Source organism: Chrysemys picta, chromosome 4 (assembly GCF_011386835.1).
Source record: "Chrysemys picta bellii isolate R12L10 chromosome 4, ASM1138683v2, whole genome shotgun sequence".
NCBI lineage: Eukaryota > Metazoa > Chordata > Testudines > Emydidae > Chrysemys > Chrysemys picta.
In genome coordinates this window covers 15,200,588-15,223,630 of record NC_088794.1, presented here as the reverse complement: position 1 = coordinate 15,223,630, position 23,043 = coordinate 15,200,588, and the positions used below count along the sequence as shown (strand labels likewise).

The 23,043-nt window shown below is 44.9% G+C and overlaps 1 protein-coding gene across 2 annotated transcripts; it reads right to left on the bottom strand.

The window, feature by feature from the left end:
- Nucleotides 1-374: 374 nt before the first annotated feature.
- On the bottom strand, nucleotides 375-20,783 carry INKA2 (inka box actin regulator 2). Of its 2 annotated transcripts, none has more exons than XM_005303559.4 (2): nucleotides 20,222-20,783; nucleotides 375-2,362 (listed from the first exon to the last, which is right to left on the bottom strand). In XM_005303559.4, the coding sequence occupies exons 1-2, from the start codon at nucleotides 20,339-20,341 to the stop codon at nucleotides 1,331-1,333; spliced, it is 1,152 nt and encodes a 383-aa protein (XP_005303616.2). In that variant the 5' UTR covers nucleotides 20,342-20,783; the 3' UTR covers nucleotides 375-1,330. The 2 variants fall into 2 exon arrangements, with proteins under 2 accessions (XP_005303616.2, XP_023964112.2); XM_024108344.3 differs by lacking the exon at nucleotides 20,222-20,783 and adding an exon at nucleotides 4,065-4,945.
- Between the last annotated feature and the right edge of the window lie 2,260 nt (nucleotides 20,784-23,043).

Sequence of the window (23,043 nt, the reverse complement as noted above, 5' to 3'; positions counted from 1 at the left end):
AGTGGGAACAAATTCCAAGGCCGTGGGGCCCTCGCAGCAAATGACCAGCCAACAGCCCCTTCTTGTTTGGATGATTTATAATTTCTTTAGTGGAAAATGTTTTTCTTTTGTCTGCTCTTCAACCCCGTGTCCCCCAACTGAGCAATCCACGCCACGGAACCCACACACCAACTCAGCTGGTATAAGCCAGAGTAACTCCATTGGCTTAAATAGAGCTATACCTACTTACAACAACTGAGAATGTAGCCCTTTTCTTGTTTGTAATTGTGAATGTCACTCCTGTAGCTTTTGCTTTCCGTATAGAACTGGAGTGCAAGCAGGACGGAGAGTGGCCATTAGAGATATCACGTGTTGTACAAACTATTCCACTGCCCTTTGGAAGATTGTGACATCGCTTTATTAGTAATTCTTGGAGAGTGGAACACTGAAGAACTGTGTTTTGTTTTCTCAAGACTAAATCTGTACATAACAAATAAAACAAACAAACAAAGAACCCCAACAACCCAACACAAAGTCTGTTGCAACTTCATATCTCAGTGCAGCATCTGGGTATAAGGCCATGAAGGGTAACGCTAAACTGGTGAAGAATTTCTGGACATCACAAAATTCCATGTATGGACCTGTTACTTATACTACTGGTTAAACTGATGCTGGAGAGGACAGGCAAAGAGCACATTGGAGATAACGCTTTAGAAAAAGAAAAGCTGAAATGCAACGGGATGGTGAGCACACAACATCTGCATTCAGCGACTGTTCAAGTACTGCAGTCTCTTATAAATTCATACCTTACTTTTTTAATTTAAATATCAAGTGCTCTGAGATCAACTTTCGAGTTGCCTGGTTTATAATCCAGTATTAAGTGCACACAAGGGAGAGCGGATTTAAAAATATATACATAACACACACACACTGCATTTTATGTACCGTAGTGATCTTAACCAGAGATGAACTGAATGGATTTGGCAAACATGAAATCCCTATGACCAGAGAGGCTCACACACAGGTAAGGGGCTGGCTATCCATGGTGCGACCTGCCCTGGACGCTGTCAAGAAATCTGGTCATTCTCCTAAGCACCAGCTCTGGAAAACTTCTGCACACAGTCCTGATTCAGCTGCTGTTCGGACGTCCTTCCCCAGGAGATGTAGGTCTCTTAGAAGCTGGGCTCATGGGGCTGCTGCCCACAGCATACTCTACACTACAGGATACGCTGTTTCCCCCACCCCAGTGTGGGGCAGGCCTTTGGGGTATATCATGTACAGACATGTATGTGCTCCAGCTCATCTCTAGCGTGAAGCGGAACCATTTGGCAAAGGAGACGCTTACAGGAACTTAGACCCATACGGCTGTATTCATATCAAAGCCTGACTGGGTGTGGTCTGTGGTGCCATGGACCTTCTTGGCACAATTCTTGGATTTGTCACTATTAGCTTCTGCCTTTGGGCACCTCTCCATTTTGCTGTGAGAATTCTGTAGGTTCCCATGGAGGGGGAAATAAAATGTCCCCTTCTGTTTGCTCACCTTTTTGGATCTCTTTGAAATTTCAGTCTCTCTGTCTTCCGCTGGGAGCCAGCATGGTTTTTCTTTGAGGAGTCTATCTCGGTCTGGCCGTACACTCCTCAAGAACTTTTTGAAGATGTTGGCCGTGAAGGAAAACTTCCTGTAGAACTCCTGAGACCTGCTGATGGACAGGGAAGTCTCATTTTTCTCCCCCTTTTTATCCAGCTCTGGCAGATCCAACCAGTTCCCGACCAAATCTGCAAAGATATTATCCCCCAAGACCAGAGGCTGCCGGTTCCTGCTCTGAGACATTAGTGAGGAAGTCCAGTCATTGGCCTCATCAGAAGCCTGGCATTCTCTGCATCCCAATCTACTCCCAGCCAAAGTCTGAGGGATGCTGGCTGTGTCTCTATGAAGTTGGTTCCCAGTTGTGCCCAAACTGGCTGACTCAAATTTCCTTGGCGGGCAGTACTCTGCTGTGGTCAGAGCTGAAGAAGGTCTGCTAGTAGGATAACAGTCTTTGCTATAAGCCACGTGTCTGTGGTGGCTACTGTCTGGTAAAGTCACAGGGCCAAACAGGCTGGCAGATTGTGGCACCTGGGTGGAGTGTGCAAACGCCATGGGGCTGCACTCCTCCAAAGATCTCCTTCCCAGCAACCTCTCATTCTGCCTGCTGGCTCTGGGCACCTCTCTGCCATTTCGACAGCACTGGTGCTGGCCAATGCCTGAAATCTTGTTTCGAGTCTCTGAAATCTCCAACTGCTCCAAAGCTGTCTGGACCTGGAGGAGTTTCAACTCTTGCAGGGCACCCATCATGCAGTTCATCTGTTCATGCAGCCCGTCTCCAACCTCCTTCATGGATAACTGTTTGGGGAGGAAGAGAGGACAGTGAACCAGTGCTTAGAGAAGCCAAGACAAAACAAGTAGTATTTTACCCCTGCAACTTAAAAGCTAGGCCATGTTCCCTTTTTATCTTGTAAGCTAGACAGCGGCAAAAAGCAGGTCTCTCCTGAAACATGCCCTAATACTGAATTATTAGGACTTAAATGTCCCTGGTGCTCCAGCCATTTCATGGGATAATAAACACACATTTTTTTAGATTCTGAAGAAATTAAAATATTTTTTTTTAAAGATTCCATATCCTCACCCATTAACAAGAACCGAAATAAGCATTTGATTGACAACAAAAATAATGTTTATCTGAATTTCAGTTAATTGCTTAGCAGAACCTCTATTCATGTAACCGAGCATGACAATTCGCTGCATCAATTTTTAGACTTATTCTGCAGCTGTTGTTTCTTTCTTGCCGTGCAAACAACTGAGACTAGAAGTGGGTGCTCTGAATTTATAAATGAACCAGCCTTTGACTGACTAGTTTCTGTAATATGTTAAAATCAAAACCAAAAAATATTTAAAAAAAAATCACATTGTCACTCTGTAATATGTCTTAATGCTTTGTTATAATACCCTAATTACAGGTTGAGAAACATAAGTACCAGCATGGAATGAAGTCCTAGAAATTTGAATAGTAATACTGAAAAAACAAATAAGTAATCACAAGTTTATTTGCTGAAAAAATCAATGATTTTGGCTTCCAAACTAGATCCATCATTCACGCTTGCGTTTTTTCCTTCTACTTTAATAGAAAGGTGTCTAACTCTCCATGTTAACCTTAAGATATGCTAGTTATTTTCCAAAGCTTCTATATTGCCCTCTCTCCCCTTTCATTCTGTTGCTCTCCTTCTCTCTTATGTGGGATCGGGATCGTATTCCCAAAGCGGCATCATAAAACAAATGGGCTATACTTTCCAACAGCTGCTACCACTTTTTCGGAGGGCAGGGGCGCAGGGGAGGGGGGGAGGGTGGTTTGCCAGGCTGGAGGCAAAGAGATGTCACACTGATGCAGAGAGGTTGGCAGATGGGATTATAAATGTCTCAGAAAAGATCAAAGCTAAAAGTTCTTTAGTATACAGTTTAAAAAGCTGATCACAATCTTTGCATGACAAGCATTCTCTTAATATGCTACTTTCCTTTAACACCTGTACACAGGAGTGGCTGTACATTGCCAAGCAATTTTTTGTGTGTGCAGGGGTCATTTTGCTCAGTTATTTGCGGTAAGCAGAGAACTGCAGGTTCTCACCAGTGGGGAAGAAAGGCCATTAAAACACTGCCACTCTGTAATAACCATGCTGCAAAAGTGGAAATCCCCATAACGCATGTTCCAGGCACAAATCTCCATCTAAGTTTCAAAAATCAGACTCTCAGAGTTAGCAGAAGTATGACACCTATTTCTGGAGCTTCATGCTCAAGAGGAGACGCATATTCACCTGCTAGAAAGGATATCTGGCTGTGAAGTTATGGAAAAACTTTCTGTTCAAGCCTCTGATTACATTTACAAGTCAAGTCTCCCTTACAGGCTAAGATTACTAGGATCTGCAAAATAAAGCTACATCTGCACATATGTACAAGTAACGCCCACACGTTTACAATAAAAGAGCTCTTGCACTACCAATACAAAATCTGGGACCATATGTTCCATAAGCCTCAGACAAAACTATCACCTTACCTCTCCAGATTTGCTGTAATGCTTCTTGTCCTAACCTTTCTTGCCTTATTAATGGAAGTCGTTTTTATCTGTGGCTTTGCAAAGCTGGATTTGGAGCCAGCTTGGACCCTCATTGGACACTTTGCATCAAATCCCCTCGCAGGCAAAGTGGTGTAATCAAGCAGTGATGAGTGACAAGGGTCCTGCAGTAATGACTAGACTGGTCAAAAAGACGGCATATGCTCGACGGCTGTGCTGTTCCCTTCATTGATTCAATTAACTCCCCCATGATGGGAGGTATCGTTACAATGCAGGCCTCATCTGACAGGGACCATTAATATTTCAGAGGCAGCATTTACCATCACTGTGTTCATTTCACCTATGGGACCCTTCCCCTGTGAGTGCCTAGGATTCAGAGCTGGTTGAAAGGCAGTAACAAGTTTTCACAGAAACTTTTCAACGTTTTGTTGTTGTTTTGGTAAAATGTTTTTCATGGAAATTTCAAAAAGTTTTGAGCCACTCTAAGAGGATAAACACAAAATGCTTCTCAGCCACTGTGGGGCCAGTTTAAATTGTCAGAGCTCCTCTGACTTCAACTGGACCGTTTATATCAGCAGAGGATATGCCCCTCAGAAACAGTTTCAGCCACCTTTGAGGTAGGTACATATCGATCCTGTTTTACAGATGGACAAACAGAGGCACAGCGAGGCCGATGTTACTGTTTATCTATCTTTGGTACTTCTATGGTGTCTCTCCACTGACGTTAGAGTTACACCAGGGAAGAACATACCCCAACATGCCTGTGGCCCAAGGACCTCTTGATGCCAAATGGCGGAGGGCACCAGATGTGCATAAGGGTTACAGGGATCCCCTGAGTCTGGTATCTACATACTAGTTCACCAAAGAGTGTTATGTAAGGTATCCACTGACAGCCTGTGTCACACTGGCCCTCATAATCATTGCAAAACGTATGTATGGATAATATGTCAAGAGTTATGTACAGATACTGAAAATTATTGTCTTAAAGTCTGTGGGGCTGGTCACCAAAAGGTGAGAATCAGGTTTCTTACAGGCAGAATATGATTATCTATCGGTGTATCTACATGTAATTGAGTACTGTATATTTCCCCATAAGCCCCTATTTACAGTGTGAGAAACATGCTCATCAAGCGAGTGCAACGTCTTGAGGGCAGATCCTAGACAGGAAAACACAAGAAGCGGGGGAGGTTTACCCTGTTTGCAAGTGCAGACAATGGATTTTTGGACTATAACTGTAGGGACAGAGACACACTCTGGATCTTTCCACCAAGGAGTGGCTTAGTCTCTCAGTGCAGTTTCCCATCCATACAATGGGGATAACGCCCTACCCTACTGCACAGGGGTGTCGTGAGGATGGCTGCTCGGTTACTACAACAGTGGGGGCCAGTATCTACTTATGATAGATAAGCGCTGTGGTTCTATGTTTAAGGACTAGATCCCAAAGACGGTTTCATTTGGGAATCCCCAGCAAAGCAGGATTTGTACCCTGATCTCCAGACACAAAGGGGTAGGCACGTCAAGCTGCCCCCTCCATCCCCCAGCAACAGGAACTTTCGTTCTCTTTGGACAGTGCCTAGCACAGTGGGGTACTGATCCAGGAGTCAGACACCTAAAAACGACGGTAATACAAAAAATAAATAACAGCAATAACTCCATTTGCAAAGGCTACTCCTTCCATTCCAGAAAAGTTTTTCTTATCCTTTGCCACAAACCTAAATCCAAGAGGCTGCCCCAGCCTTGATGATACATCTAACAGAGCCTTGTGGGAACCCATTTCCGGACCTTGTTCTGGATGACAGCCAAATGCACCTGCAGCAGCCAATTTAGTTGCAAACCCCATAAATAAATGATTGCAAGCAGGAACTGCTTTTATTTTTTGAGCGTTATATAAACCAATGCAACCATTGTTACATAAAGTCCGTTGTCAACAAAGCGTCCTTGAGGTCGGCTCCATGCCTATGGCTTGGTACATGCAGCAGCATTTACCGGAGAATTTCCTTACATCTCTTCCCAAACTCTCCGGGTGTTTATACAATAGCTGGTGGCTGGGGCTAATGGGGATTAGCCACTGACTCTTTTAGGTCTGAATGGACTCACCTCACCAAAACAAAACCCCCACAAATTTAAACATGGGGGCCCAAGAGCCTCACGCCACCCAGAACTGAACTATGCCTCATTCTGCCCATACAGAGTCAAATTCTGTCTGCGTTACTCCCATGTGTCAGTCCCACTGAAGTTGCAAGGACTACTTGCCTGCTTAATGCAAGCAGGGTTTGGCTCATGGTTATTACAATATTTTTCCCAGGGCAGGGAAAAGGTGAGTACCAGTAAAACCAAAGTGTAAGTCAAGGTGATTCCAGCACTAAGCCTGCACCAGCTGCCCAGAGACAAGGGTAGGCTTTCATTTTATATTACTTTATTTTCACCCATCAAACCCAGGAGTCAGGTTAACTCCTGTGTGTTGAACAGTATGTGTGTTCCCCAAACACTTGCGCTTCCAAACTGCTGCATAGTGTTTAGCAGTTGCTGGGTTCCACCCTGTGACAGCTGCAGTTCAGTGCCTGGGTGAAAGAATTCCTGTGTATAGTTTACCCCATAAGTGTATAAAGCATATTAGTCTAAAAGCACTATGTAAATGTAAGATGTTAGTATGCACAGGTCCTGGGGTCTAATATGTGAACCGGACAAAGTACTGTAGAAACAGAAATGCAATCCTTTGGTGCATCAGTGGATAGCCAGAAAAGCAACACACTAATGGGCTTATGTACATCTCATATTCCACTATTTTACATAACACAAAGCCAAATGTTTCTGTGCAAAGGATGGGTAAGACATTTGCTGGTTAACTGATTGGGCAAGGGGAGCAAGAAAAATGGGAAATTCATTTGTCAGTTCTCACTTGAAAAAAAAAAATCTGTTAAACATTTTGGGAACTAACATTTTTCTACTACTGTCTGAATTCACAGGACTGCTCTGGAATCCAAATCCAACTAAGCCCCTTGAGCCAAATTGTTTGTATTTCCAGTTCATCTCCACATCTGGGTTGCCCAGGACTACGACAATATTTTGGTGATGACTGGGGGAGAAAGAAAAAAAAAAGAAAAGAAAAAAGAACAGATAACATATTCCAGATTCCAGCTGACTGGAGAGATGTGTAAAGAAGGTCTCTGGGTGTGTTTGGGATAATGAGGAGGATGACAGATGTCCAACTCTTAGGTAAAAGAGATATTGTGAGAGGAAGTTACTGCTGAGGGAAAAGGAAAGAAGGAACTGCAGTGACAGCTCTTAATAATCAGGTTGATAGGCAACAGAGCCGGCAACAAACACATTTTGGTATGTAAAGAGAATGAAATAAGAGAGAAAAATTACTTTAGAGCTGCTGAACTGATCAGATAGCATTCCAAAGGAAAACACAGAACCTAACAAAATTAATTTTTAATGAGCCTGGATTCTTACCTCAGGCACAGCTCGTCAGTGGGAGTATATCTTAAGGGTGATTTGAGAAGGATTTGTTTCATGTTGGGTTTATGCCTTGTTTTGTTGCCTTATTTCTCCTTGTGTGTTATCATGCAAATATTGGGAATTCCAAATCCGTTGTTCCCCGGTTTCACAGGAGAAACTCTAGGGGCTCTCGGGGATGTTAACTGTGAGATTACAGCTAATTTGAAGGGAGGTGGGGAAGAGGGGATGAATCTTTAACAAAGGTGTCTTTTATCCAAAATGTTAGCTACTCATTAAATAAGTGTTAACAAAAAACAAACAAACAAACAAAAACCGTTTCAAACAGTTTGACTAAATTTTTCCTCTCTCTTTTAGTTGCTTAACTTTCACTCTATTGGCTCTTGTGATGTCATCTTTTTGCTAGTTCTCCAAACAACACTGAATCTTTCAGGACAGACGAGACCCAAATTTCTAGTGTAAAAAACAAAATCAAACGTTAAAAGTAAATAAACAAACAGATAAAAAAGAACTAACTCTCAGGCCTTTATTATTCATTGTAAAGGAGCTAGAAAGGGCACAAGGCCAATTTTTATTTCCTTTGTACATCAGCGGGATTTGCCCCCCTATTCTGCCTTTCCTGCACCTGGAGTTCTGGTTTTGGGCCCTGAATGTATGCAACAGGCTGGGTGTGATTCCAAAACCATTTACTGCTTTCCCAAGACCACTTACTTCACCCAAGACTCTGGGCTCTCAGAGCTAAACAAACCAGACACAGTCTCTGGGATTCATCTCAGGAATAAACTAGCAAATAAAGTCGTTCATTGCTTTTCTCCCCTAGATTGAGCAGCTGTTAGTAGCAGGAAATCAGCAGACGGAGTTCCTTCCTGCTGCCTGGACCCAGTGCAACGCTGAAGAAAGAGGTTCCTTGACACACCATGGATGGCTACACAAAATTAAAAATTGTGAGGATGGTCGAGTCTCAAAGGGGCCAATTCATCCTTGCTTCTGAGCAGAGTGCAATGTAAGAGTGAGGTGGAGGTGCAAATGAGGACATATGTTTCCCCGTGTTGAAACTGCAAGGGGCTGCTTCAGCCGTTGGGGTTGCATACATTTTGCCCAGGCTATAACATGCCCTATGAGCTATTACAGAAACTGGGAATAGGTAAGAGTAGAGGAACATCCCTGCTATACCCTGTTCCCTCCAGATGTGCCCCTCTGGAGGATGATGTAGAACCAGCTGTGTCAAATCTATGTCTGTCAGGGAATCCCCTGCATCAGGGAATTCCTTGGATGCTGCACCACAGCAGTGAATTCAGCCAAAGGGTTCTAATCCCACCTCCGCACAATCCACCAAAGCTTTACCTGTTAGTCCCAGGAAACAAAGGTATTTAAAGGTTGACATCATACTGCTAAGTTACAAACCACCTTTCTGTGACCTACAAGGAATGGCTCCAACAGACTGGCTGACTCAGCTTTCTGCCTGTGTCTCAACTTACCCCTATGCAGATCTTTTCTGTTCAAACAGACAGGTCTCTTTCTCTCTCAGCGCTTCACAGCTCCCACAGTGAGAAGCACAGGGCATATAAAGCTAAATGGAAGTTCCGGCCTAGCTTAGCTGGGTTCCTCCTGTCTTTGGAGAGTCACGTCTCTGCATGACTGAACTTTCCTTATTTACCTCTCAAGTAAAAATTCCACTAGGGGCTGCTTTTGGTTGCTTCCACAAAACAGTACCACATAGCAGGCACTGCCACATTAGCTTTAGATACTGAGTGACGTGCAAGAGAAGGGCAAATGTCAGAGGAGGGAGAGGAGAGTGGAGACGGGGTCACTGGCGCATGGTATGTCTTCACTGCAAAACCAGGTGTATTCCTCACTCAGGTGGAAAACCACAGTGAAGACATGGCAACGCGGGTTTTAATGCAGCTCGAGTTAAAACCTAGAAGGCAGCCTAGGGCTGAAGTTGTGCTGCTAACTTGAGTTAAAACCCAGATGCCTTGGATTCACTGCTATTTTAACCCAAGTTAGCCCAACCCCAGATAAGAGCACACCTTTGTCTTCCAGTGAAGACATACCTTCAGAATTGCTATGTGGAGTAGGGCTGGCGGGGGGAGGAGGTGGTAAAATTATTGGGAGGGGGAGAAATTCCCCCAAAATTAATTTTTTCCCCAAATATTTCTACAAAAATTGCAGATTTTTGATGACAAGCCAAAGAATTTTCACTTTTTGGGGGGTTCCCTCCCTCCTCTTCTATTTCTTCTCCTTCCCGCCCCCATTCCCCCATCTCATTGTCACCGAAGAAGTTGAAAAAAAGTGTGTGGGGGGATGGACAAAAACAAAGTTTGATGTCTCTTTGAAAAACCCCACATTTCCACCACAATGTCCATCTGCCTGTGGAAAAGCCTCGCGTCCTCACCCATGACACAGGCTCCTGTTGCTAGGTAGCACAAATAATAAGGTGAAGCAGTTGGCTATAAAGAGCGGTTGGGGAGGCAGGGGTGAGGTAAGCACTTTGCCCTGAAAGGGTCTGTCAGTGGGTTGGAGTGGGAAATATATTCGGCAACGAGACGTGCATAACAATCAGGTCCTGAGACCTTGTCTATCTTAAATACTTCTATGACCCCCATCACCATGGTCTTGGAACACCTCACAATCCTTAATGTATTTTTGCTCACAACATGCCTGTGAGATAAGCCTGTGCTATTATTTTAGAGGGGAAACTGAGGCACAGAGAGATTTTAAATGACTTGCCCAAGGTCACACAGGAAGCCTGTGTAGGGAACAAGGAACTGAACTTGGGTCTCCTGATTCCCAGGCTACTGCCCTAATCAATGGATCATCCTTCCTTCCTCCTGGGAGTTTACTGCAGGATTGGGTTCTAGACAGAGGCAAGACTTTATTTCTTTTGCCCACCCTCCTGTTTCCTCATTTGCCCCCATGTTGCACTATGCCCACCATTAGCTGTGCGCTCTTCGGTGTTAGCATTGCATCTTCCTCTAAGATACAATGTCTGGAAAGGGCTTTTGGGTGCCACCTCTATACAAATAATAAACAATGATAACTGAAAGAAGAATTCATATATCCATTGAAGACAACAGGCCTTGGTGTCCTTCACAGATCCCGTGCAAAGAGAGGAGTCCACTTCCTTTACCTGCCTTTTCTGTTTCAGTTTTGGACTCTTACTCAGGAGTTTTACCCTGTAAATTTTGCAAGCGCAGTCAGTAATGCGTGCTGCCATGGCTGTATAGACACTATTGCAACAGTGGCTAATTGAATTCAGTCTAAATGTTACTGGAATGCCTTACTGAGATGCTCTCTCTTCAGGAAAAGAATATTGGGGCATTTTGTAAGCATGACACATGGTTACCAAATCAGGACTCAGTGCGAGACAGGATGTAAAAATAAAAGGGCTGCATTTTGTCACTTACACTGAAAGTTCTACTCCTGTGAGACATTCACACCAAGAAACACGAGACTGTTTGCTCTGGGATAAGCTGTTGTAATAGGGAAACCAAACACCGCACCAAATTCTAAAGTTTGATGTTATGTCTGGGTGTGGGAGCGAACGTTAACTTCTAAGTGATATTTGTTGGTTAAAAAAAATATTTTCCACAAAATATTAGAAACATCCTGGTTTCCCCAAGAATAATCAAAACACACACAATTAGACTGCAACTGCTTCCAGTGTTTTCAGCCTGCACTATGAGCCTGACTTTGTTCTCAGTTACACCAGTATAGTATCAATGGCCAACGAGGGTCTGGCTGGAGAATCTTGCCCGCATGCTCGGGGTTCTACTGATCGCCATATTTGGGGTCGGGAAGGAATTTTCCTCCAGGGTAGATTGGCAGAGGCCCTGGAGGTTTTTCGCCTTCCTCCGCAGCTTGGGGCAGGGGTCACTAGCTGGAGGATTCTCTGCTACTTGAAGTCTCTAAACCACAGGATTTGGGGACTTCAACAGCAAAGTCAAGGGAAAGGGGTTGGGACGGCTTTGTGGCCTGCATCATGCGGGAGGTCAAACTAGATGATCATAATGGTCCCTTCTGACCTTAAAGTCTATGAGTCTATGAGTCAGTGTAACTCTTGACTTCAATGAAGTTACGCTGGAATAGCAATTGATTAAGATCAGACGTAGGCCCATTCATGGTCTTGCACCTTGTATCATGATTTACATCTGTGCAAAGTGGCATCCCTGCTGCGAGTGGAGAACTCTGATTCGGCAGCACATTTCACCCACTTTGCACAAGTGTAAAAAGACTTTGCCAGATGCAAACAGTGGAGAATCAGGCTCTATATTAGCAAAGCATCTTCTTAACCTGGCTCCTATCGAGGGCCTAGGTCTGAAGGGATGGAGATTCTGAGAAGGATGTTTTACAGTGGTAAAAGCCACACCGGGCCGCCCCTTTAACAGGATAAGAGTTGTGGTTGTGTGGAATGGATTAGCTACCTCTCCATTGCATGAAGGTTTCTGCATCTTTCCGACTGATCCTCACAATTAGGTGAGTGTAACTTTTCTAGAGTTTGCAGATTTTTTTTAATAGGATTTAAACATGTCTGAGGATGCTGGCATCTTATTCCCATTAACACTACATCCAAACCTTCAATAATAAATATTTGCACAAGTTATACTTATCTAAGTAATTTACAAAGCCTCCACATCTGTATTCTTCTCTGTCCCTATTTCCACTGCCCCATCTTGCTGCAGTTCATTGGTATTGCTACTGAATTTATGGGCAGGAAATTGGAAAGATCCTTGTTTGTTTTCTTTTTCCATAAGTGCGAACAGCATTTTTTCCCATGGTTTTCAATATCACAGCTGAACTTATGAGCAGGAAATTAGCCCAATAGGAGTTTGTATTTGGTTTTACTATTCAGCTCTACTGACTGAGGGCCAAATGGAACACATGCATATACTGGGACAGACCGTAACCTGAAATTGCTACTTACAATGACCTAAGCATCACTATTCATTCCTAATAGCCACATAAACCCCAGCTGCAACCTAATGGTAAAATCCCGACAAGATACCACACAGCTTCCTAGTTGAAGAATGACTTATTTTTATTGCAGTGGGGTCTAGAGACCCCTGTCCCATTGTACCAGGTGTCTAGGCAACCCTATAACAAGGAACCCCAATCATGGACCTAGACCCCTTTGTGCTCGGTGCTGTTCAAACACAGAACAGATGAGATAACGATGTGTAGTGCTCAGAGCAGGAGACTGGAATCAGGAGTCCTGCTTTCCAGATTGCTGGCTGGCTCTGGGTGTGACCTTGGGAAAGCCAGCTCACCTCTCTGTGCTTCCACTTATCCTTCTGCTAAATGGAGTACTCCACAAAGGTACTAGAAGGCTCAGGGCCAGCTCTAGATCCTAGGGGCCCATTGGAGTCTGTAGAAGTTTTGCTATCTGCTTCAACGGAACCTGGAGTGGGCCTGCAATGTGCTTTAAGATCCTCTTATGAGGGGCTCTATAGACTGGTGCAATGCCAATGCATCTTCATCCAGCACTACCAAATAATAACAATAACACCGAGCTCTTACGTGGCTTTTCTTTTTTTTTTTTTTTGTCGTCCCCTCTCAAAAAGGCTAGAGTGGAACTGGAAAAGCTTTGGAGAAAACCTACAAAGACGATCAAGAGTATGGAATGGCTTCCATGGGAGGAAAGACTAAAAAGACTGGGACTGTTCTGCTTACAGAAGTGATTAATATAATAGAGGTCTATAAAATCATGACTGATGTGGAAAAAGAAACAGAGAAGTGTTATTTACCTTTTCCCACAGTACAAAAACCAGGGGTCACTTGCTTAAATCAACAGGCAGCAGGTTTAAGACAAACCAGAGGAAATACTTTTTCACAAAATTAACCTGTAGAACTCCTTGCCAGGGGACGTTGTGATGGCCAAAAGTATAACTGGGTTCAAAAAAGAACTAGATACGCTCATTAAGGATAGATCCATCAATGGCTATTAGTCAAGATGGTCAGGGATGTAACACCATGCTTGAGGTGATCCTAAACCTCAAGTGCTAGAAGCTGGAAGGACAAGACGGGAGGATCTCTGCAAAACTGACCTGTTCTGTGTGCACTACCCCTGAATCTCTGGTACTGGCCACTGTCCGAAGACAGGATAGGGAGCTAGGTGAATCATTGGTCTGACCCAGTATGGCTGTTCTTATGTTCTTAAGCCTCAAAGTGCTTTCAAAGGAGGTAGGTACCATTCTCTATGTTTTATAGATAAAGAAACCGAGGCACAGAGGGGTGAGGTAACTTGCCTGTTGTTGTCCTGTAGGCTAGCGGCAGGGCTGGGAATAGAGCCCAAGTCTCCTGGCCTCTAGTTTAGTCCTATAATTGTGGGGCCAAAGTGCCTGCTTTATAATGAATGAAAGTGTCAGCTGAGACTATCGTGACTTTAAAACACGTGCGTGTGGAATATTCAAATTCTCTGAATGAAATCCACTTTCACGGCATACTAGACATGCCAATGACTATTAGCTTATGATGGAAAATACACAACTGGAGAATGAAAGAAACTTCTCACTGACTGAACCAGGTTGGGTTTATCTTTGAGAGTCACAACCACGCCAGAGCTTTGAACATGCATTCTCAGAGGTTAACATGAAAACCGATTTAAGCATGTGAAGATCCAAGCTCTGCGTGTGACCGCTGCCCGGCCTGGCACTGTTACAGCATGTGAAAGGCACCATTGACAGTGTGTGCTTTGATGCACGGGCTAGCAGTGGAAACATTTGGAACACCTGCAACCCAAACCAAACACCAATTATTTGTAATCAATGTATATTTTTTTACACGCAAAGAGAAAAAAGAACTGGAATCCATGAATCACAGGGACAGACAAGCTGGCACTGGAATAGAATTTCATTTTTAGTTAACCTCCCCTACATGAAACTGGGAGCTCTGCCAATTTTTTTTTTTTAACTTCTCTCAAAACCAGTCAAAGGCTGAAATAGTTTATACAAAGACATATTAAGCTTCAGCAGATCAAACTGTCTCAAGCTTTCCCCTAGCTATATGAACCAGACTTAACAAGATTTGGTTCTTTAAATGGGCCTTCTTTACAGGACCTCTCAACAATGTTACATTTATTCCTTCCCTCGCTGTTTGACATGGAAAAGAACGGCTTGTTGTGTATAATGCAAATCAGCATGTTACCATATTCAAACTGGTGCCATAACATTGGATTCCTAGTTAACCACAGATAGAGTTCTCATTGTCCTTATTTGGTGGTACAAAGGGACCTTTCTCCCCACCCCCCCTCCACCCCCCACCCCAGTGTTTGGTTCTGGTGCATTAATATCTGGAGCCATGACCTGCCTGGTAATGAAGAAAGTGGTGAAGAAGTCAGGGTCAAGAGATTCAATTCCCATCCACCATTAAGCCCAGACAGTCACAGCTGTCTATTAAACTGGCTTGCCTGCTTTTAAGGGAAAGCTTACCTATTTTAATCGCAGGCTATAAGGAAGGGTATTGATTTAAAATCTTTTATTGTTGGGGATGTAATTTATGATGGTTTTATTAATACAAGTCTACCTTAGTAAATGTACTTTTCAGCTCAGCTAGTCTGTCATTAATTTCGTAAGCAGGTTTGCCATATTAGCATCAGGGGTGGGCAATAATTTTTTGCAGGGGGGCCACTCCACGGATTTTGGTAAGTTGTCACGGGCCGCACATTTCTACTATATTAGTGGAGGGGGTGCAGGGTCTGGGAGGGAGTTTGGTGCAGGAGGGGGCTCCAGTCTGGTACAGAGTGTTGGGGTACAGAAGAGGGTGAGGGGGTGTGGGCTCTGGGAGGGAGTTTGTTGCAGGAGGGGGCTCTGGGCTGGGGCAGGAGATTGGGGTGCAGGAGAGGTTGAGGGGTGTGGGCTCTGGGAGGGAGTTTGGTGCAGGAGTGGGTGCAGGGTCTGGGAGGGAGTTTGGGTGCAGGAGGGGGTTCTGACCTGGGGCAGGGGGTTGGGGTGCAGGCTCTGGTTGGGAGGTGCTTGCCACAGGTGGCTTCTGGCTGGCAGCACAGCAGGGCTCAGGCAGGCTGCCTGCATGCCATGGCCCCACACCGCTACTGGAAACGGCTGCAGCCGGTATGTCTCTGAGGAGGGTGCTGGGGGCAGGGGCAGCACGCGGAGCCACTTCCCCCTCCACCAAGGGCGTGTAGAGACATGCCAGTAGCAGCTTGCCGCTTCCGGGAGCGGCGTGGGGCCACTGCAGGCAGGCAGCCTGCCTGAGTGCCCCGCTGCGCCGTGGGACTTTTAGCACCCAGAGATCGCGAGGGGACAGCCAAAGAGCCTGGTGGGCTGGACAGAAATGTTAGATGGGCCAGATTTTGCCCACCCCCGGCATAGACCATCTTCAGAGTGGAAATAACACGTAAAGTTATTATGAGAGTAATTAACCACTGGAACAATTTACCAAGGGTCGGGGTGGGGTTTTTGCCCCCAAAATATCTTCTCTAGGAATTATTTTGGAAAAGTGTTTAGGCCTGTGACATGCAGGAGGTCAGATTAGAGGACCACAATGAGATCCCTTCTGGCCTTGAATCTATGAATCTCTCCACCTAATCAATACCCTATCTAGAGAAATGACTAGCATCCCATGCCTTCTAGCACTACTTTGCTCAGAAGAAGGCAGAAGTCCTGACTTGCACTCTGTTGCCATGAGTGTCAGTTACTAAAATAAGTTTGTATCTTAGTGTAATGAAAAATTGGGGAAAACAGCCTGATCCTGCAAAATCTTAAACTTGTGTTTAATTGATGCCAGGTAAGTGGTCCTATTGAAGTCAATGGTCGTAACGTCACACCTTGTGAGAGAAGCATACGCATCAGCCTTTGCAAGGCTAAGGCCTTAGTTTATTAATAACTAATATTTTTAAAATATATTGTGTGTAATATCCTGTATTACATAATGGCAACACTTAAGATGAAGGAGAGGATTTTCCCGGAGGCTTTCAAGTATCTAATTTTTGGCTTTCACATTAAATGCAAATATCCCTCACCTCTTGCAAGTAGATTTGGAACCTATGGGTGAGGGATAGCTCAGTTGTTTAAGCCTTGGTCTGTTAACCCCAAGGTTGTGAGTTCAATCCTTGAAGGGACCATTTAGGGAACTGGGGTAAAAGTCTGTTTGGGGATTGGTCCTGCCTTGAGCAGTGGGTTGGACTAGATGACCTCCTGAGGTCCCTTCCAACCCTGATATTCTATGATTTGGAGAATATTATCACATTTATGGGGGAGGGATAGCTCAGTGGTTTGAGCATTGGCCTGCTAAACCCAGCGTTGTGAGTTCAGTCCTTGAGGGGGCCACTTAGGGATCTGGGGCAAAATCAGTACTTGGTCCTGCTAGTGAAGGCAGGGGGCTGGACTCGATGACCTTTCAAGGTCCCTTCCAGTTCTAGGAGATGGATATCTCCATTATAAAATAAAATATAAAAAATATCAGACTCCTACCCACAAAAAACATGCACCTGTTCTAAAAGACTGCTGTTGGGTTAAAAATCAAGGCTACCATTTTCATATATGGGTGCCTCTTACATCCATATTTTAGCTCCTAAATAAAAGTACTGCTCTGATTTTTGAGATGCTGAGCCCAAGGAGTTCCCACTAATTTCAGTAAGGTTCATTTTCATAGACGTTAGCAGCACTGATAATCAGGCTGCTTTTACTTAAAAGCCTAAATATGGATTTAGGAGACTAACTTTAAGCACACAGGTTCAAAAATATTGGCCCATGTTTTAAAAAAAAATTCCTTTCCCATGTTCTTGGTAACACCTTAGAGTTCTCGGAGGTTGAAAGAATTTTAAATGTCTAATGTGCCCGTCCAGTTCTCCTTTCTGCATTTCGCTCAGCTTGTGTAGGTGCCAGTGAACTGGTCACTTTCACTTTTCCTTAGTTAGATTCCCTTTCTGGCTCAGGTGCCAGCTAAGGCACAGCTGTAATGTTGCCCAGTACAGACTCCAAAGGGGAATGCTTCAATCCAAGCAAAAAGCTTTCAGTGAGATTTGTATTACAAAGCGCAAGGGGATATTTCTACTGATACAGTAGATTCTGCCATCCTTACCCATGTTGATCAGCCCTACTGAAATGAACTGGGCTACTCGCAGAGCACAATGCTACTCTATCAGGGCCAGCTCTAACTTTTTGGCCGCCCCAAGCAAAAAAAACCCCAAAACACTGCCCCCGCCCGTAACACCCCTCCCCAGCGCCGCCCCACCGAACCAAAACCAACCCCCCCCGAGCACCGTCCCACCGAACCAAAACTAAAAATACCCCCCCCGAGCGCCGCCCCGCCGAAACAAAACAAACAAACAAACAAAAACCCCGAGTGCCGCCTCGCCACCCCAAGATTGGCCGCCCCTTACAAGGTGCCGCCCCAAGCATGTGCTTGGTCGGCTGGTGCCTGGAGCCAGCCCTGTACTCTATGTGAATAAGAGTGGCAAAAAAATCCACCCAACATTTGGAGGCAGAGCTTGGCCTGAGTATGTCCCTTTTAGTATTAGTCATTTTCAAGGAGCCTTCTCTGGGCCAGATTCTGCCACACTTACAGAGTAACACCATACTCCACAAGTAGCCTCAGTTACAGGTGCTACTTCAACTGGCAGCAGTATGGCAGAATCCAGTCCCATAGGTGCAAAAGGTCCCAATCCAGCAAAGACTGGAACAAGTGAGTAACTTTATCCACAAGCACTCTGACTTCAATGGGATTGCTTGTATACGTAACATTATGCATGTGTTATTAAATGTTTGCAGCTTTGGAGCCTTAACCTGGGTGCTTGTTATAAACTCCAGTTTGAAGCTGAAGATTATGTTGCACTTGTAGTCACCTTACTGGTATCAGGAAGTTTGTATATTTCAACCTCCCACCTACCATTTTTGCTGTTTTCTTTTGTTCCTACTATTATTTATCGGTATGACATGCATTTCCCTTCCACACACACACACACCCTCTGGCTTCTTATTGAACTTTCAAACCCTTTAATTAAAAAACATCCAATTCTTTCTACTAATCCACCAATAACAAAAACCAGGGTATCAACATCTTCCGCTTGTGGACAAGCCCAAGCAAGTTTCTGCAAGCAACATAGCCTTCTAAACAGAATCTGTGTGGTGGGGGAGGGCGTGAAACAGACTGTGCTAAACAAGACCAGGGATCCCATCCTAAAGAACAAATATTTTCCATTTTCAAACCCCCCCAGAGATATAGAAATTGCAACTGCACATACTAGACTCCCATTCAAATAATGGTACACATCCCATTCCGCTAAACCTCTTCCTATTGGGACTTCCTTTTTCACTTTCCAACCTCGCTGGTGTGTACTTTTCAGTGCAAACTACAAAATCACTAGGACTCTAATTTGCCTTGTGTTCTATTTTTCTGAGACAGCTGGGTTAACAACATCTGACCAATCAGAGGCTAAACGCTGCCCTTTGATTTACACCAATGCAAACTGGAGTAATTCCACGAAGGTCAATGGAGATTTGCACAAAAATCATACGAGGGGTGCTAATGTGAATCGTTACTTTATAAATTCAACTCCATGTAACTGTAGCTAGGGTAGAGCAGATTTGTACGCACCCTTAAAATTAGATGAAGTGGCTGGGAAACAGAATGCCTGGGATTATATGCCTGTGCTCGGCAGACTATTCTGCTCAGGGATATTCAGTGACAGAAATACTGGGTTTGTGAGGGATGTGTTTAAAACCTTACTGATTAGTTCACGGTTGGCAAGGATGGGGAGGGTGAGGTGAGGGGTAAACGGCAAATCTTACCCAGCACGTAAATATTACCTGATGTGTGCATGGGACTAACAGGTTGGGGTGTGAGGTGGTGGGAATTTCTATTTAAAATCCTACAGGCAGAGAGGTGTGAGTTGACCTAGTCTGCAGCTATAGTGATTAGAAAGTTCAGCATTGCCCCATAGGCCACATTTTAAAAACAGTGAATATTAGTGGCTTCAATATTACTAGGCATACATGTCTGCATAGGAATATTTAATCTTTAGGGGAATTTTAGTCTTTAGATTCCAATCCGTCCCTCCTCAGAAAATTAAAAAAAAAAAAAACTATCAGAAAATTGTACTGATATCATCTGGATTTATGGTTGATCCAGACTGATGGTAAGAGGCACTACGGGACATAAGTCCGGGGGGCTGACTGGACAAAAACTGCCGTGGGTGAGTGGAGAGCAGGTACATGCCCAGTGACTGGAATTAAAGGAAGGCACCCTTCAACTCCTCCGCAGGGAGGGGGTGACACACAAGAAGGTAACCAACATAATCACTCTACTGCAGTGATGCTCGGACTGAGGCAGGAGGGCTGCAAGTGGCTCTTGAATGTGTCTCCTGCAGCTCCTGATATAAAAACACTGAGTGATTAATTAAGGGTGCAGGATGATTTCCCTATATTATTAACCAATTGTAGAATACTTGGTCAGTCGTTTTGCTGTGAGATACATAGTCATGAAACGCCTGTGTCTCTTGTGGGTAATGTTGATTGCTAATTTGGCTCCTAAACCACTTAGGTCTATCGCTGCTCTGTTTAGCAAATGACCAGCAGAGCCCGGCAAATGCCCACAGGTGGAGAGAATCGCCCAGCCTGAGTTGTTCAACAGTCAGATGCACGGGGCAGGCAGTTTTTTGAGTTCCTCGTTTCTCCCCATGCAAATCAACCCCGGGCCCCCTCTCTGTCCCCGGGGTCCCTTACCAGCTCCTGTTTCAGGCGGCGCAGGTAATGGTCCATGTTTTTCTTCTCCATCCTCCCAAGTTCAAGTCCGCTGGTGGACACCTCCACGAGCCAGAGGCGCAGCAGCTTCCCTTGCACCATGCAGCTCACAAAAGGCTTTCTTATTTCCCACGCCGCCCCGGAGGCTTCCCTTCACACGCCCTTCCACGCCAGTATTTTCAATGCAACCTTCCTACGGTTCGAAGTTTCTCCCTCTCCCGGGGGGGGAGGGGGGGGGAGCAAACCCAGCCCGGGCTCCTTTCTCGAGCACACCCGCGCTGGGGGAGTTTGCAAAGGCAAAAGCTCTCGGGGAAGAGAATCCTCCTCGCCCTGCCGCTCAGTGCACTTCAGCGAGCCCGGGCTCGCGCGGCTGCCCGCTCTCCGCCCGGGGAGCCCCGGGCTGCACCTCCCGCGGCCGGCGCAGTGTGCAGCAGGCAGCCCGTGCGCCGCTCGTCCTCCCCGCTGATTGCAACCAGATCCCCTCTGCAAGCCGCGGCGGCTGCAGCTGCGGGCACATGGCAGTGACATGGGGATCCCCCATCCCAAGCTGCTGCAGCGGCTGCGGGGGGCGGGAAATCTGCTGGAGGGGGAGGTCTTAGCAGAGCCGGGAGCCAGCAGCTAGTGGGGCAGAGGATGGGGTCAGTTATGGGGGCGGCTTTGCACCAGGACCGCTCCCCCAGCTCAGCCAAGCGCCGTGGTTTTGCGCGTTTACTCTAGGAGATCTCGTGCCCGCAAAGCAAAAACATGATTGTCCTTGACTGGAGTTTCAAAATTCCAAACCTGCGGCGGTGGGTCCCTTGGAAACAGGACCCCTTTGGCAATATTGCCAGCCCCAGCCCTTCTAATCTCCCCAGGCAGGGGCCCCATCCGAAACCATGAGATTTTAAACATCATACATTGGGTGGGTTTTATTTGCCTCTTGTCGGAGTCACATTTCAAGTTTTTTTCTCTACAAGTAGAAGGGCTAGAAAGTAGAAACTTTTTTTTTTTTAATAAAAGCTGAGAATCTCCAGTAATCTCCTGACTTCCGGCTGTGACTTTAAGAAAAACAGTAAATACTGAGATACCTGTGGTAAAATCGGAAAGTCAGCAACACTGATTAGTGGGCTAATTTTTACCCCAAATTATCCTGTCCTAGCGTAGAGCTCTGGTGTTTTGTTTTGTTTTTTTAAACTATGGCCCTGGTCCTGCAAATTGCTCTGCAAGAGTGAACCCCTAATAGCCCAGAACTACCCAGTCCACACCCTCATCACAACATAGCGTGAAACTCTCCAATTTTGGATGGTTCAAATTTGCTTTAACTCTTGCAGCGCCGTTTCAATTTTTCCACACTGGATCTTGGCGTGAGTGTGTGCAAGACTCTCATTATCAGATCAGAAGTAAACGCAGGGGGAACCTGCACCCTACTTCTACTCTACTCACCTGTGCTGTGAGTTTCACATGTTGAAGAAGTGATCGTATCAAAATGTTAATAACTGACAACTGGGGTTCTACTTGTCCTGAGTGGGAGATGTACCAACCTATGACTCTTGCCTAAAATGTTAGCCAACAAGAACTGGCCTAGCTACAAACTTCCCCTTGAAATCTGTCTTTTTCTCTTGGCTATCTGTAGCTAGACACTTCACATGGACCTGTTCAGAGCAGGGTATGTGTTTCCCTCCACAGCCAAGCTCCCAGGTTTGAAGAGCCACTCAGTGATAAAAGACAGAAATGGTTGCAACATATTGAGGGTATTAGCTGAAAAGCCTGCCTCTATTAATGGTACCTTGGATGACCTAACTTTCCTGTTCTTTTTCTGTGCCTCACACAAGGACCTCCTTGCAGGAGTCTCAGATTCCGGTTTTCCATGAATGATTTTGGATCTAATTTTTTCCCCTTCTCTCTGTTGCCAGTTTTATAGCTATAGTGTGTTACTTCTCCTTTATCAATGATGTTAAGTGTGCAGATAGCATCTAACACATAGTATTATTTATGTATTATTTTATTAGTCTATTGCATGCATTCACTGCTGTGGTGTCCATATCCCCTGTAACTATACATCCCCATTAGTAAGGAACAGGGAACTTATTTGCCAGCTTTGAACCAGACTGTTGTTTCTCAAGTGTTTATCTCAAGTGATTCTAATGTTTATATTAAGTTTACCTATATGAGAAAAATGCACTGGTATAACTTGAATAGGCTTCTAAACCAATGTGGTTAAACCAATGCAAACGTCTGTGTGAAAGCTCCTGTTTGGTACAGGCCTGGCTTATGTTGGTTTAGTGTAAACCTCTTGACTTAAGATAAATGAAAATAAAGCAGTTTCAAACTGAAATAAGTGTCTACACAACCTTTTGCATTAATTCAAGTATGCACAAATTCACACAAATTATACCTGTGCAACTTTCTCACTGGGACAAGCCTTTAGTCTTTCTGCATCTTGCAGACTAAAATTACCTCCTGCAAGAGATTAGCAACTTTGCTGAGACACAATTTCAAAAGCGGCCCTTGATTTTGGTACCTTTGTTCTTGGATGCCCACCTTGATGCCTTTGGCCTGATTGCCAGAGGTACTGAGCTCCCATTGACTCCAGCTGAGGCTGACCAGGGTTGTAATTTGAACAAAACTTTTTGGAAAATAGATGCAGTTTCAGGGGTTCTATTAAATAAGGTGTGGAATGGACTGAGACAGGCATCAAGGGGGATTGAATTCTTCTCTCCTTAGGCTGCCACCTCCAGAGCCTACTGCTCTAAAACATGCCGTAGGAATCCCGAAAGATTGTGTGGTGCCTGCGCAGATTCTCCTTAGTACCAGGTCTCAGAGAA

Bases quoted from the DNA above. Each gene is read 5' to 3' on its own strand.
- INKA2 (XM_005303559.4), bottom strand. From the start codon at position 20,341: ATGGTGCAAGGGAAGCTGCTGCGCCTCTGGCTCGTGGAGGTGTCCACC. The intron at 2,363-20,221 runs GTAAGGGACCCC...CTCCCCAAACAG, and splicing joins GCCGCCTGAAACAGGAGCTG to TTATCCATGAAGGAGGTTGG.